Source organism: Hoplias malabaricus, chromosome 2, assembly GCF_029633855.1.
Source record: "Hoplias malabaricus isolate fHopMal1 chromosome 2, fHopMal1.hap1, whole genome shotgun sequence".
NCBI lineage: Eukaryota > Metazoa > Chordata > Actinopteri > Characiformes > Erythrinidae > Hoplias > Hoplias malabaricus.
In genome coordinates, this window is record NC_089801.1 from 15,513,012 (window position 1) to 15,527,575 (window position 14,564).

At 39.3% G+C, this 14,564-nt stretch overlaps 1 protein-coding gene across 5 annotated transcripts in view; it reads left to right on the top strand.

Moving 5' to 3' along the window:
- Positions 1-1,096: 1,096 nt before the first annotated feature.
- limch1a (LIM and calponin homology domains 1a) overlaps positions 1,097-14,564 on the top strand; it is an 80,840-nt gene continuing 67,372 nt past the window's right edge. For all 5 annotated transcript variants that reach the window (XM_066658731.1, XM_066658737.1, XM_066658742.1 and 2 more), the window contains exon 1: positions 1,097-1,273. In XM_066658731.1, the coding sequence (XP_066514828.1) occupies positions 1,163-1,273 (111 nt within the window). In that variant the 5' untranslated portion in view covers positions 1,097-1,162. The remainder of the gene's footprint in view (positions 1,274-14,564) is intronic.

Consider the following 14,564-nt stretch of genomic DNA (forward strand, 5'->3'; position numbering starts at 1 on the left):
CAGGGCAACATCTGGAGAGCAGCAGGACATCTCAAAGCATTAGAGAGACAGGAGAAAGAAAACCAGTCAAAGGGTCCATCCACTCTGGTGGCCACTTGGGGTTCCTGAATTTGGTGAAAATAATTTGATATTATTAAAAATTTTGGAATGAACAAAATATCCAGAGTCAATATCTTAAGGTGCCAATGCATTTGGCATGTGCCAGTGTCAACCGAACGTAAGGTGCCGATGCCTTTCCATGTTATTACCGCTACTGGTTAACTGTTGAATGCCCTGTGAAGGACTGGCGCCCCCTCCAGGGTGTATTCCCGCCTTGCGCCCAATGATTCCAGGTAGGCTCTGGACCCACTGTGACCCTGAACTGGATCAGCGCTTACAGATAATGAATGAATGAATGAAAAACTAGAGTAAATGTAATAAACACTATTGGCCATCAGGCGGCTCCCCTGTGCCTTTTACCACAAAGTATGTGTTTTTAACCGTTGCAACACAGAGCGGCGTGCAGTCACATTTAGCTCGGAAATAAACAAACAATGAATGTTAATGAGAAACAAAACACATACACATACAGGAAAAACAGTGAAACAGACAAAGAGACAGAAAGAAAGAAATAGTGAAAGAGAAAGGGCAAACGTCGTCAGAGAAGAATGTGGGAGAGAGGGCGAGATAGAAAGACAGTAACAGAGGCAAAGAATGCGATACTGATTAAAAAGTTATTTCGAAAAATAGATGGGATACTGGAGAAACCCTGGTAGACAGATATTTACAGGAAAAGATAAATTAATCGAGAAACATAAATGTAGATACATAAAGAGCTCAAGGAAGAGAAAGAACTTGTGATGTACTGCTTGAACTCCTCCATTGTCTTCACACATTCCTTTCTCTCTGTGCGCGGGTACTCGCCAGGCAGCAGCGCGCGCGTCCCGCATTAGCTCCCTGTATATGTGTGTGTGTGTGTGTGTGTGTGTGTGTGTCCGTATTTTTAGCGCCGCTCGGTTGTCAGTGCAGAGCTCGCGCGCTCGCGCTGCTCCTGTCCCGCAGCAGCAGTCGCGCTGAGAGAGCGAGAGAGAGAGAGAGAGAGAGAGAGAGAGGGAGGGAGAGATTAGTGCGGAGGAGAGTGGAGCTCGAGCGGATCGGTGGTGTTGATCACGGCTGTGTGGAAATGGCGAGTCCGAGCGAGGAGACGCGGTTAAACTCACACACGGAGCAGCAGGAGACCGGAGGAGAACCGGGCCAAGAGCCCGCGGTACAGGAGGCCCAGAAATGGATCGAGGTGAGAGGATATCGACGTAACATTACAACATACAGTAGCTCTTTACTGCTGTGTGAAAGCACAGGCACGGTCACGTATCCTGCATCCTATATGTTTAGTTGCATAATGTTACACCGATCAGCCATAACATAAATTACCCCCTTGTCTGTACGCGGATTGTTCTTTTTACCAACCACGCTCACCGTATAGGTGCACGATGTAGTTCTAAATCCACAGACTGTAATCTGTCCGTTGCTCTGCATACTGTATTACCCTATTCTTGGAACCACACAGGACCACCACAAAGCTGATAATATTTGGTTGGTGGATCATTCTCAGAACTGCAGTGACACGACGGTGGCTTGTTTGTGTTGTACTGTTACGAGTGGATCGGATACAACAGTGCACTAGAGTTTTAGACTCAATGTCCTACCTCGTTGGTCCACATTTTAGATGTAAAGTCAGAAACAGTAGCTCATCTGTTGCTGCACAGTTTGTGTTGGTCCCCTCTATGCCTTCATCAGTGGACACTGAACTTTGTTGGATGGATATTTTTGGTTGGTGGACTATTCTCAGTCCAGCAGTGATGCTGAGGGTTTTAAAATGACCAGGCGCACTGCTGTCTCTGATCCACTCCCACCAGCACAGCACACACTAAATAGGCCACCGCCACGTCTCAGCAGTGCTAAGTATAATTCTCTACCAAAATAGTGGTGGTCCTCTGATGGTTCTGATAACTGAAGAATAATAAAGGCAAAAGGGGGCTAACAAAGTTTGCACAGCAACAGATGGATTACAGACTGTAATTGTAGAACTATAAAGTGCACTGGTATAGTAAATGGAAATAGAACATAACAATTACGTTTCTATGTTTCTATGTTACATCATAGGTTCTTGGATTGGTACCAATAGCGGAACAATTTTAAAATGTTCTTAATGTTCTTAAAAAAATGCAGTTAAACATTTCTAAGTGGTCATAGAAATGACCCCCCCCCCCCCCCTTAATATATCCCCCTTATTTTAAAATGGTATATGGGGTGTATGTTTTTTATTAGTATATACAAGGACAATAAATGTGTATAGTTTTTATATTATGCTGTTATCCTCCTTGGCTCAAGTCTCATTTAAACTCCACAAACAGTGCTGTAATTTTAATGACATGGGACGTAATTATTACTCGCTATAAATATTGCAGCGTCACCTGTTTTGTGTGAGTGTTTGTGTCTGTGTGCGTGCATACCAGGAATGTGTGGGGAACAAACCCTGTTTACACACTCAGGTTGTGGGGTCTTTCTTGTGGGGACCACAACGAAAAAAAAAAACAATTTAAGGCGAAGACACGTGTTACGGTTATGGTCACGCTAAGGGTTAGGTTTATGCTAGTCACGTTAAAGGTAAGTATCCACAAAACGAACGCAAGTCTCTGTAATCGCCCCTCACTGCATGAAAACAAATTCTGTGTGTATGTGTGTTTTAAAGTCCCTTACATTTTCGGTGACAGCGCGTGTCAGGTTGGAGAAACAATGCGGTGGTCACGCGTGCGTTTGTTGACGACAGTTTATTGAGTGACAAATTTTGTGTTTTTTAATTCACGTAACACTTTTAACGCTTATAACAGATTCGGTCCAGATAATGCTGAACACTCAGGGTTTTAAACAGTCACATTTTGATATTTTTAACAAAGAGCTTAGGTACTGAAAATGTCGAGATGCACGACGCGCAGGTATTTTACCACCCGTATTCTGGCAAGCCCCTCCCTCTCATGCTCTGGGATAGGGCGCTTCGTTCAAATCCGAGCACAGTGGGCGCGATGTCTCTGGCCAATCAGACTGCTGTGGGTGGGATGTGTCGGAATGCGGGTGTTAAAGAAACCAACACGCTCTTGTCACAGACCCGCCCCTATTTTTTTTCCCGCGTGATTCCCGTTGCCATGGCGGCGCACAGGCGCATGTGAACAATAACATCTCTTGATTCTTCTGTCGCTGTTTTCCCCTAACTTTACACAATAGCTCATATGTTGTTGTTTACATTCACATAAACAGCTGGAGCGACTGTATTGGAGTCCGTTTGCTCCCCCGTTCAATTCGAAGGCCTCTGTAACAATTTCGTGACCTATTTTCTTTGCCTTCGTTCCGTTGGATCAGCTTGGATTTGCGGATCGTGACGTCACTGCTCCGGATTTGACTATGCAATAGATCAGACATGGCGTTTTCTGATAGCAATAAGCAGAGGTCCTGACACTCTACATCAGCCTTTTGTTTGTGTGTATTCAACTCTTTTATGGAAGGCCAGATATTCCCTGTAAGAAAGGAAATCAACGCTTGGGGACACAATGTCTTATCCCTCATGAGAATAAAATTAGTTTCTAACTGCAGTGAACCGAAAATAGTCAGAACATGTCCTCTCATCTCCTGGAAATCCTAAACATTTTGTGACTAGTTTTGACTAAACTACCTCTGAAATGCAGTCTCAAAAGTTTGAACGCCATTTTCTGTCAATTTTAACATACACCTTCAGCTTAGAATTTGAATTAAATGTATAGGAAGTAAACCAAATTTTAAACATGCCCTAATTTTTAAAACTGATATTTAAATTGATTTATTGTTTCTGTCAACAATTTTAGTCCTCTTTAAGACGTTAAAATGAAATAAATATAAGTATGGATCCCTGACCCATTTATCTGTGCCACATTTGTAGCCAGATCTCTGTCCATCTGTGACAGTCAGTAGAGGAACTTGGGCTGCATCTGTGCAGTGCGTGCAGGAGGAATTCCGGAACATTTCCCACGCTGTTCTCACATGCGCTGACTGATTTTACCCGGAGTTTACCCAGAGGAGCTGGGTGAATGCGACCATCCACAACATTTGTCCCGGAGCATAACCAGATTTTATCCTCCTCATACAGTAGTGAAGACTCCATGTAAACTCCAGAGCATTTCTGATAAATGGGTTCCACAGAAGGTTATTTGTATAAGTGTTATTCGTGTCATTAAACCAGACAATCTGCTGTAGTATGTGTGCAGATTTAAAGTGCTTAACTATAAGATAATGTTTCATTATGGCCAGATAGTGCCTTTGGGAAAGACTTTTTTTAATGTATACTTGTGATGGTTTTCTGTTTGTACATTTATGCTGCTTATGAATGTGGGTGTATATGTGTGTTGACACCAAAAGCAACACGTCAGTCTGTGTCTGTCACTGGCTGCAGAAAATAGAACAAATCAATTTTCATTCCCCCCCTTTATCCCTTACCCTAATTCTTTCATTTGTATCTATGAGTCTCTCTCTCTCTCTCTCTCTCTCTCTCTCTCTCTCTCTCTCTCTCACTCACACACACACACACACACACACTTTTTTTGTTGTTCACATCTGTCTGCTTGTGTCTGTTTGGTCAAAATAGGTCAAATTTCATGTAAGGACTTATAAAGATGCTGGTAAACTTATATTTATTTTATGAACATAGTCATTTTCCCCAAAATATTAGAAGAATACTGAGACTAAATAAGATATTAACACTTAATTTCACTTAAATTAACACTTATTTTCACATAATTGTTGAGTCATGAAAAAAGATTGGGTTTTTCACCATAATTTTTCATCTTTGGTATTACTAGTAGAATAATATACAGTGATATGGAAAAGTTAGAAGCTACTGTGGCAGCACCGAGGAGCTAAGGATTTTACGGGGGAGCTCCCAGCATGCTTGGTGGCTACTCTTTCATCTGTTTCTGGGCTTATTATTATTTTAGGTGTTTATATTGTGTTGAGTGTGTTTTTGGGGAGTTCACCTTTCTGAAGAAGGGGATCTCTGGACATGTGTTGCCCCTGCACCTAGTTACAGAGCAAGCCCAAACAGCTGCTCTTTCCTTTGTTCCTTTTTGCCTAGTGCCCTATAAATGTGCTAAGTAAAGGCTTGTTGCAGTAATGGCTCAGTCTAGTGATGTGCGATACCACACATTTCCCTTTCAGTCTGATATCAAGTAAAATTGTTGTGTTACTATTTATTTACTTAATTTATAATAATTAGATTTATTTAACATTTAATATTTATTTATAACTATTTAAATTGACATAGCATTTTGTTGCTCAAAGAATTACAGGATATGTACACACAAACTGAGTGAATCACTCACCCACAGTCAATTATAAACATTGCTTTATCAAATATACAATCTGGATAAAGCGTTCCACTGTCAAAAGATTCAAAGTGGCTTTCTCTGCTAGTTTTCCAGTGTGCCTGTGAATGTGAGGCAGCAGAGGGGGAAGGCGGATGGAAAAGTAGTTCCTATACTTTGCCACTATATATAGTGCCATTTTATTATTAATAGATAGTTAGGATATACATCCATCCTACAAAATATATCAACAAAATTCATTCATATTTAGAGAAAGAATCGATTCTTAAAAGTAAATTCAAAGATCTGAAGTATCAACAGATATCAATCCGCCCATCCCTAGCTCAGTCTTGTTTTCCCGCCTCTGGTGACATCACACTACTATATATTTATTAAATATCCAGTGATATTTGTAAAGAAATTTTTATACATATCTCATATGATTACTGAATTTAACTCTTTAAAGTGCAGTAGGTAAAAGAGTTTATACAAGAGTAAGTATAAGAGTCTCATAGAAAAGCATGAAGGTCACCATGCTCAATGGTAAATTTGGCTAGAGAAGTATATAAACCCTATATTGGACAGTGCTGAAGCAAGAGTTTAGCAAAAGCATTAAAATGGAGACAATTTTGATGGTCTTCTAGGTCTTCTACAGTCCCCAGGATTTCCCTTTCCTATGCTCATATCTCAAGAAGAAGTAGCTCAGGAAAATGGAATCACTCATGTTTAGTGGCAGTTAGAGGAAATAAATATTTTGTTGCTGTATCACAATTTTTGTTGATTTTTAATTTTAATGTCATTTGAATTCAGCAGCTGTCCTTTACATTGTGTGAAAATGTCATGATGACTGGACCAATAGAAATGCTCCCAAATTATTTAGAATAAAATCTTTTTACATTAATTTCCAATGAAAATTAAGAATGTTTTTTCCTTTTTACTATTTTGGAGATACATGTTTTTCTTTGGACAGCGACAATATGTAGGATGGTCATTGCACATTACCACATATTCTAAGTGACACAGTTCCAAATTGTATGTGTGTGTGTGTGTGTGTGTGTGTGTGTGTGTGTGTCTAGAGGTATGTCAGCAGTAAAGGCAAAAGCAGCTGTGATGGTGAGTGCTTCATAAATAGCTAGGCTGAAATAGCCAAGCACCCTGCTGTTTCCAAAGAGCTTTAACAGCACTAAAGCACACACACACACACACACACATACACAGCATCAAGGGGTAACATATCCTGACACAAGGAATGGTGTGTTTTTGTGGTGGTGATGATAATACTATGAGTGTTGTGTGTTGCCTATCCAACACAGGACAAAGATGACCTCATTTCTAGTCCATAGGTGTGCGCGTGTGAATGCATGTGTGTGTGTGTGTGTGTGTGTGTGTATGTGTAAAGAGGTTTGTGGGACATTATCTGGATAATTCTGAGATGAAAATTCCCTCAGCAGCTGTCACTAGTCTGAAACGAACAGTCCACACTTATCATATTACAGAAACGCCACAGTTCCTCTGTACTGCCCTATCTCATTACAGGAGCCCCAGAGTTTCTCTCCCTTGTCCTATCAGGTTTCAGAGTGTTTCTAACTTCTTCTGTCCATATCTCCCAAGTAGCTTGCTCTTAGAACCCCATAGAGCATGCTACACATAGGACCAGGCATGGGAGGTGGGATCTGATGCATTTCAGTATGTTTCACTCTACAAGCCTGCTATATGGGACTGTAATACGTGTGTGTATGTCTCTTTTTTTTACAACTATATCCTGCATTTTAAGCATAAACACCTTATGGTGACTTTTAAAATGGTCATGAATAATTAAATGTTATATTAGAAAAGCAATTTTTCGTTGTTTAACACTGAAAGGTCAGATACTAAAATTAAGACTATGCTTAGGAAGTTTTTATTACATGCAGACTGCTATATTTTATTTCCGTAATCCCCAAAATCTATTCTGTATACAATTCTTTGACGTAAAATCCTGTTGCATTACCCTATATGAATTTCAGGGGACTTATTATTTTTCTACTCATTAATTTATTATTATTGTTTTTTATATGATAGGTCCAAAATATATAAAACAATTAGAGACATATGTCTGATCCCATGTCCTGACCTTAAAACATAAAACATGTGTGGGTGAATAAGACAGAGATGAAGAGCTGATTCTGTATGTTTCAATACAGATGACATTGTGGTCATATGACAACATACAGCCAGCTGCCTCTTCTCTCGTTCTCTCTCTCTCTATCTCTCTCACACACATACACACACAGATTAAAGCGCACACAGCTGTTGTGATGGGAAATGTTAGAAACATGCAGCACAAAGCTGGCATAGCACTGCTGATCCATATGTGACTGTCTATCTGCCGTCAACATAAAGGTTTCAAACTAGAATTAAGCTGAAGTCTATATTTCAATGGTTGTTAGTTTTTTCTATTATATGCATATCTCCCTAAATTGAAATAAGCATCTTTTGCATTGCTTGGGTTATATGCAGATGTGGGTAGAGTAGCTAAAAATTGTACTCAAGTAAGAGTATTAGTACTTTATAATAATATGACTCAACTGAAAGTTAGAAGTAGTCACCCAATTAATTACTTTAAAAAGTACTAAGTGAAAAAACTACTCAAGTACTGAGTAACTGCTGATTAACCTATTTGTTTAAGAATCAGGATGTCAGATAATATACCTGAATTCACAAAAATATAAAACAGCAATGAACAAATTCAGAGCCAGAGAATATCTCTTAAACAGTCGAATAAATAATAAATTAAATCTTTACAAAGTAATCTAGATTACATTCAGCCACAGTAACTTAAAAAACAAAACAATGGGCTCAATATGTAGAGGTTACAAAGAATTAGAACCAAAGGCAGTCTGTGTGAGTGTGGGTGTGTAGTTCTGTGTATTTACATGTTCACTAACAAAACAAAGGGCTCAATAGGCCTTTACAAAGAATATTACAAAGAATACAAAGATTACAAAGAATAACAACAAGAACAAGGCAGTCTGCACATAAACCATAAACTCTGTGTGTGTGTGTTTGCATGTTCACTCCGTGAAGTGACTATTCAGTTTTAACAGCAGCTGGCTCTCAATCTCTGTTTGATTGGTGAAATGGAGTCAAACATCGATAGTGGCTACATTTGATCGGTGAGACACTGTCATGTGACAAAGCCTCTGTTGGAAGTCTCGACAAAACAAAGAGATTGTGCATTATAATAAGTAGCGAGTAGCGAGCAGAATGTAGCTCAATGTAACGGAGTAAAAGTACAGCTTCTTCTTCACAAATATACTCAAATAAAAGTAAAAGTATGCTGCATTAAAAGTACTCTTACATGTAAAATTTAAACAAAAAGTTACTGAAGTAAATGTAACTGAGTAAATGTAGTGCGTTACTACCCACCTCTGGTTGTGTGTGTGTGCTGACCTGTGAGGTGTCTAAAACTTGTACCAATTTTGAGACTCACTCGTGTAACTACAATATTTTATCAATAATTTCAAAATTCCCCTATCATTGTTGGACTTGACTTATATGTGATGAGTAAATGAGGGATTTACTTTGCTTTTATGTGGACTTAGTAATTAAATAGATATCAGGACCTATAAGATCCCAGTTATACCACACTCTCAGAACAAAAAGGTATGGTACAGGTTCATTACTATCACTAAAGGTACAAACAGCATAAATGTACCTTTAAAGGTACAGCAGTTATTTTAAAGGCCAGTTATGTTCCCTAATGCTACATTGCATTCTATGCTCCAGAAGGAGAGGTGGATATTTGTAATAATTCCTTATGACAATGCACTGGCTGACACCAAAACAGCATGACCCTCTGCCTCCACCACCAAACTCCAAATAATAGATCAATGCACAGGTGACACTTGATGAAATATTAATATGCAGCAGGCAAGGCAGCTTTAGTTATCTCAGTGACCAGAAAAGCTTAAGCCAGTCACTAAGCAACACCATTAGAGCAAATATCTAATCAACCTCCAGTCTAACTGACCAACTGGCTTATGCCCACAGGGAGAGAGTGTGTTTCTCCCTTTGACCTCCTCTGCCTGAACCCTTCAGCCACAGATGAAATCTAGGTCACCCGATGCTAATGAAACATACTTGACTTAATTTGGCTGCTTTTTTGGTGCCATAATTATGCAATAATCCTCCGGCTAATGGGTCTGCTTTAGATCAACCGCAGTCCTAATGTCAAGTAGCTGAAGCTTCTACAAGAAAAGTCATATCACATGCTATGTTCACAGAGCCATTACAAAAAAATTCCACAGTAAAATTTCTGCATCTTCAGGATATCAATAGTCTGTTATATTGTGCCTTCAATAAGCCTTTCAGATTTATGAGATACTTTGAAAATAAAGAGAAGCGGAAGGAAGCTAAACGTGTAGTTTTTCCACGGTATGGAATTTGTGTTCGTATTTCGCCATCTAGCAGCGACAGAATGCAAGTAGTGCACCATTTAAGGTGAAAGAGAAAATCTTAACGAATCCATTGCTCATCCTTGGTATCCCGGATGTGTATCTGAATTGGTAACTCGTATTTTGGTATCTGAATTTTGTCTCCCGAATTTGAGCAACTTCGAAATATATTGTTTGAATTTTTTTGAGCTTGAATTTTTTTATCTGAATTTATTAACCTTGAATAATAACAGTGAAAACATGTTCTTGAATATTCAAGAGTTCTATTCAAGGGCAATTATATTCAGATGCATAATTTCAGTGCAAAAAATTCAGTGCTACAAATTCAAAGGTGGTAATATTTCAAAGTCTGATGAGACAAATTTGCTTTCATAGACTACTCACAGGAGAGCACTGCTTATGAGGTTCATTGTTAGCAGTTGTAGAAATGTGCTATAACAGCAAATATAGCTTAGTCAATATGAGAGAAACACTGGATTGTGGATCTGATGGTCCAGTCATACCAAAGTCATCCATGGCCAGGAGTTAAATGACTTACTCTCTCCCCTTTGTGTGTGCATTTGAAAACTTTACACAGCTGGCACATTTATACATACGTAAATGAGTATGTAAGTTTCAAATGTTGTAACCATCATTGTCCACATACTCCTATGAGTCCTTTATGTTGGCATGGATATTACGTTGGCAAGTCCTACATCCAATAGAGGGCAGTTCAGAAATGTTTCTCACAACTATAGCAAGCATGGCGACATTGGGGTAGGTGCAGATAATGTAATATTATTTAGTGGAAAAAAAGAGGCAGAAAAAATGCGGTAGCCATTAAATACTTTGTGACATGTGGATAGACAATTATTTTAACTTTTTTTACCAGTCAGTTGCACTTGAACTATCGGCTGTAATGCCCCAATGGTTTCCAGTGGAACTGCTCGGTTCCATCCTTATCCATATGATTTCTGAGAACGTACATCAATATGGACGAAATGAATGCAAAGTATGGACAGAAGGCTTCATGCATATCTGTATCTGTATTTAACTTTGAGCATACATAAGCCTCTCTCTAATGCGTAATGTGAAGTGTTTTCTCCTTTAATGGCACTTTTCCACTGCACGGTTCCTCCACCACTCAGCTCTGCTCTTTTACTTTTAAATTACACAAAAATCAGGTACCTGGTACCTGGAAGCAGATACTTTTTAAGCCCCTGCACACTTGCGATTCCAATTGAGCCAAATAGGGAATAAATGTGAAGTGTAAATATTTCAGAGAGCTGATGGGACAGAGACATGTCAATGCTGTGAAATGCAGACTTACAGCATGAACTAGCCACTTTTAAAATCTCCAATCTACAACAGCAATTACAATTGTTTATATCCGACTCACAAGGCAGCTCATATGTCTGTTGAAGAGGTTAAAACGTTCCTTCGAGTGGTGGCCAATGATAAAAACCAGCAAGAGTGTCTCGGCCCAGTATGCTAGGTTTTCTGTCTCTGCTCACAGCAGTAAAACAGCATTTTGGATGTTTTTATAAAGTGAAGGGACCTTCAGCATTCAGGAGAGAGCTAACTGCATGAAAGTAAACACAGACCAAAAGTGCTACAAAACTAAACAACAAATGAGTTTGTGTGATCATTCATTCATTCATCGTCTGTAACCGCTTATCAAGTGTTTAAGGGCTGTGGTGAATCCAGAGCCTACCTTGAATCACTGGGTGCAAGGTGTGAACATCAAGGGGCACCAATCCATTGCAGAGCACTTATGAGACACACCTACCAACGTGTGTTTTTGGACAGTGGAAAGAAACCGGAGCACCCAGAGGAAACCCACGTGGACACTGGGAGATCACACCTCACAGTTAGTCACAGTTAGTCACGCGGAGCAGGGCTCATACCCACAATCCCAGGACCCTGGAGCTATGTGACAGCAACTTCACATAGACATTCTCTTTAACGTTTCATCTGGTGTTGTTTCCAAAATCAGTGGTTCCATTTAGAGACTCTGTTTTGTGACGTCACTGACTACATTTTGGGGTGGGCTGGGGCTTTATAGTACAAAACCAACCAGGGACCAAACAAGTAGAGCCAAGTATAGTGGAGTACAGCCGGTAACATGCAGTGGACACGCACCATGAGTATGTTGAGCTGTCCAATATTAGTCAAGTAGCAATTCAAAAAGATATAGTGGCTGGCCTCTTGTAGATTCTTCGAACCAATAGCTAACCCATTTACACCAGGAGCTGTCTAGAGGAAGTAATATGCAAAGGATTCTTTAGTGGGTGGGGATGGGGATTACCTTCATTTTCACTGACTTTGCAATACATAGCAATTGTTGGAACCCAGATTTTCCATAATGCATCTTCAGCTGTTTCTCTTTTATGTGTTTATTTTGGAATTATATTTAAATGAATTTGTCATTTCAGCCCAAATTTACACCGACTTACTTCATTTTTAGCGTTCACAAGATGCAGTTGCAATCCAGGGCCCTTTTTAACTAATCTTCAGTTTATATGAGAGATGGAATGAGAAAGTGAGGGAGGTCCTAAGGCTTTGAAAAGACTGAGATTTGCTCTTGAGATGGACAGAAGCATTTGAAAGGCTGAAAAAGATGTTATGTCTGTCTTGTGCAGAAATGCTTGGCTATGTCTTGGTGTGTTTTTCTGTCCCCTGAAAGAGAGTGATAGACGGGGAGAGGGAGAGAGGGAACAGGGCTCCTGCTGAGAGTGGTTGAGAGGGGGCGAGAATGTGCAGAAAGAAAAAGAAAGAGGAGCAGTGTTGGGTAATTTGTCGGGGGACCGGGGGGGCTCCACATACTTTTGGAGTACACTGTTCCAGACGTGTTTCCTGGCAACTCCCGTATGTGTGTGTGTGTGTGTGTGTGTGTGTGTGTGTGTGTGTGTGGAGAGAGGAATGGCCAGAGTCCCCCTTCAAACAGTCCCCCTGTAAAACAAAGATGGGTTGTGTTGTCCAGATCTGATACAGCACTAGACATATATGCTTAAAAGAATAATTTGGTGAAAAATATAATTTACATCATTTCCCTCTCATCCCAGAAGTTGTTTATCTGCAAATATGTGTTTGGTGTCCAAATTTAGCTTCTTTATTTCAACACTTGGGCGATATGATCTCAAATCAATATTATGATTAATTTAACATTTTATCTCAAATACAATTAATGAACCATTATTTTTGTTATAGTCAAAAATAGTATAACTATTATAGTTATAGTCATAGTTCACTGACAAGGCTTTTACTGTAAATAGGCATAAGTCTTAAAACCGGGATATCTTTTTCTAATGTTGCTTGCTGTTTTTTTTTTTAAGCCATGCACTGTTCATATTTGATGACGTGATTATGCTTCAGGTGTTGAAACAGACTGGTGGTATTAGGTCACTGTTTACATTTGACTTCCTTATGGTCGGTGTCGTCTTCACTAAAGTCAAAACATATCCAAAGAAGAGACACAAATTTTTTTCTTTGGAACAAGCTGCTAAAGATGCTTGGTTGTGTTCTGTGTTTAGGTTCTCCTTCATTTTGCTTCAATGTGGCGGATTGGATGGAGCATAATCGTGTGACTACATGTGCAGTAGTGTGGTTTGAATGAGACAGTGGATGAACAAACAGTGGGGGACATGCTAACAGAAATAACAGAAAAAAAATTGATATAGGCAAAATGATGTTGATCAGAATTTCTTAATGTTGATTGTGATTAATTTTTGATTAATTGCCCAGCCCTACATGTCAGTGTGGTTAAGGTCAACATTCACTCTCTTTTACTCTCACATTGTGTGAGGTAATATTTAAATGTCACAGATTAAATGTGCAATTTCTTTAGTGTTATTATAGAAATAACTGTCAATTTAAAAACAACTATTTGGATTCTGCAGGGTATTTGGAATTTGGTATAACACCCGTTGTTTAAAATGTGATCCGGCTCTGTTTAGATGGTGTAGTTTTGTGCATTTTATTAGTGTTATATGTCATACTTTACTCTACACCACATTCTCAATTCTGAGGGATCTTATGCCCTGGATGTGGTTTGAGCACATTGCAGCAGTTTGGTTTTGTGGATTTATGTAAAGAAAATATTCATGGGGCTGTTTATATCCAGTTTTTGTTAGGATCTTGGGTCTCAGCTCCAATTTAGAACTAAAGAAGCAAAATATGGATGCCAAGCATGTCTTGGTTGTTTGACAAAATCTAGGGTAAAAGGAAAATTGTATAAAACTGATTTGCTGTTGACCCACTCCTGTGCATTTCTCTGTGTATGTCTGTCGGTAAATCTTTTCTGAGGTACCTCAAGTGGCTCATGTTAACGAATCTTCCATTTATACTGGGTGTCTAAGCAACTATGGCAATACAAATACACACACATCTACCCACACCCTTCAGTTTTCCCCTCAAGTTCCTCCTTAGTTCTGGAAGGTGAGGGAAGAATGTTCTTATGCAGAGAATATTACAATCATGTGGGAATTTGGGGAATTTAGTAAAGGGATCTAGCAAAGGGATTATGCTCACACACACACACACACACACACACACACACACACACACACACACACACACACAGTCTTGTAGCTGTGAATTTTGAGGACATTCATACATTTCTATTTAGTTTGTGGATTTCACATTACCTTTTCCATAAGTACTAGCTACTAGTTTAACAAGTCAAGTCACATGTATTTGTACAGTGCTTTTTTAAAACCTGATGTTATCACAGAGTAGATTTGCAGACACTGATTTCACTGATATAACCTTAATCCAACTTGTC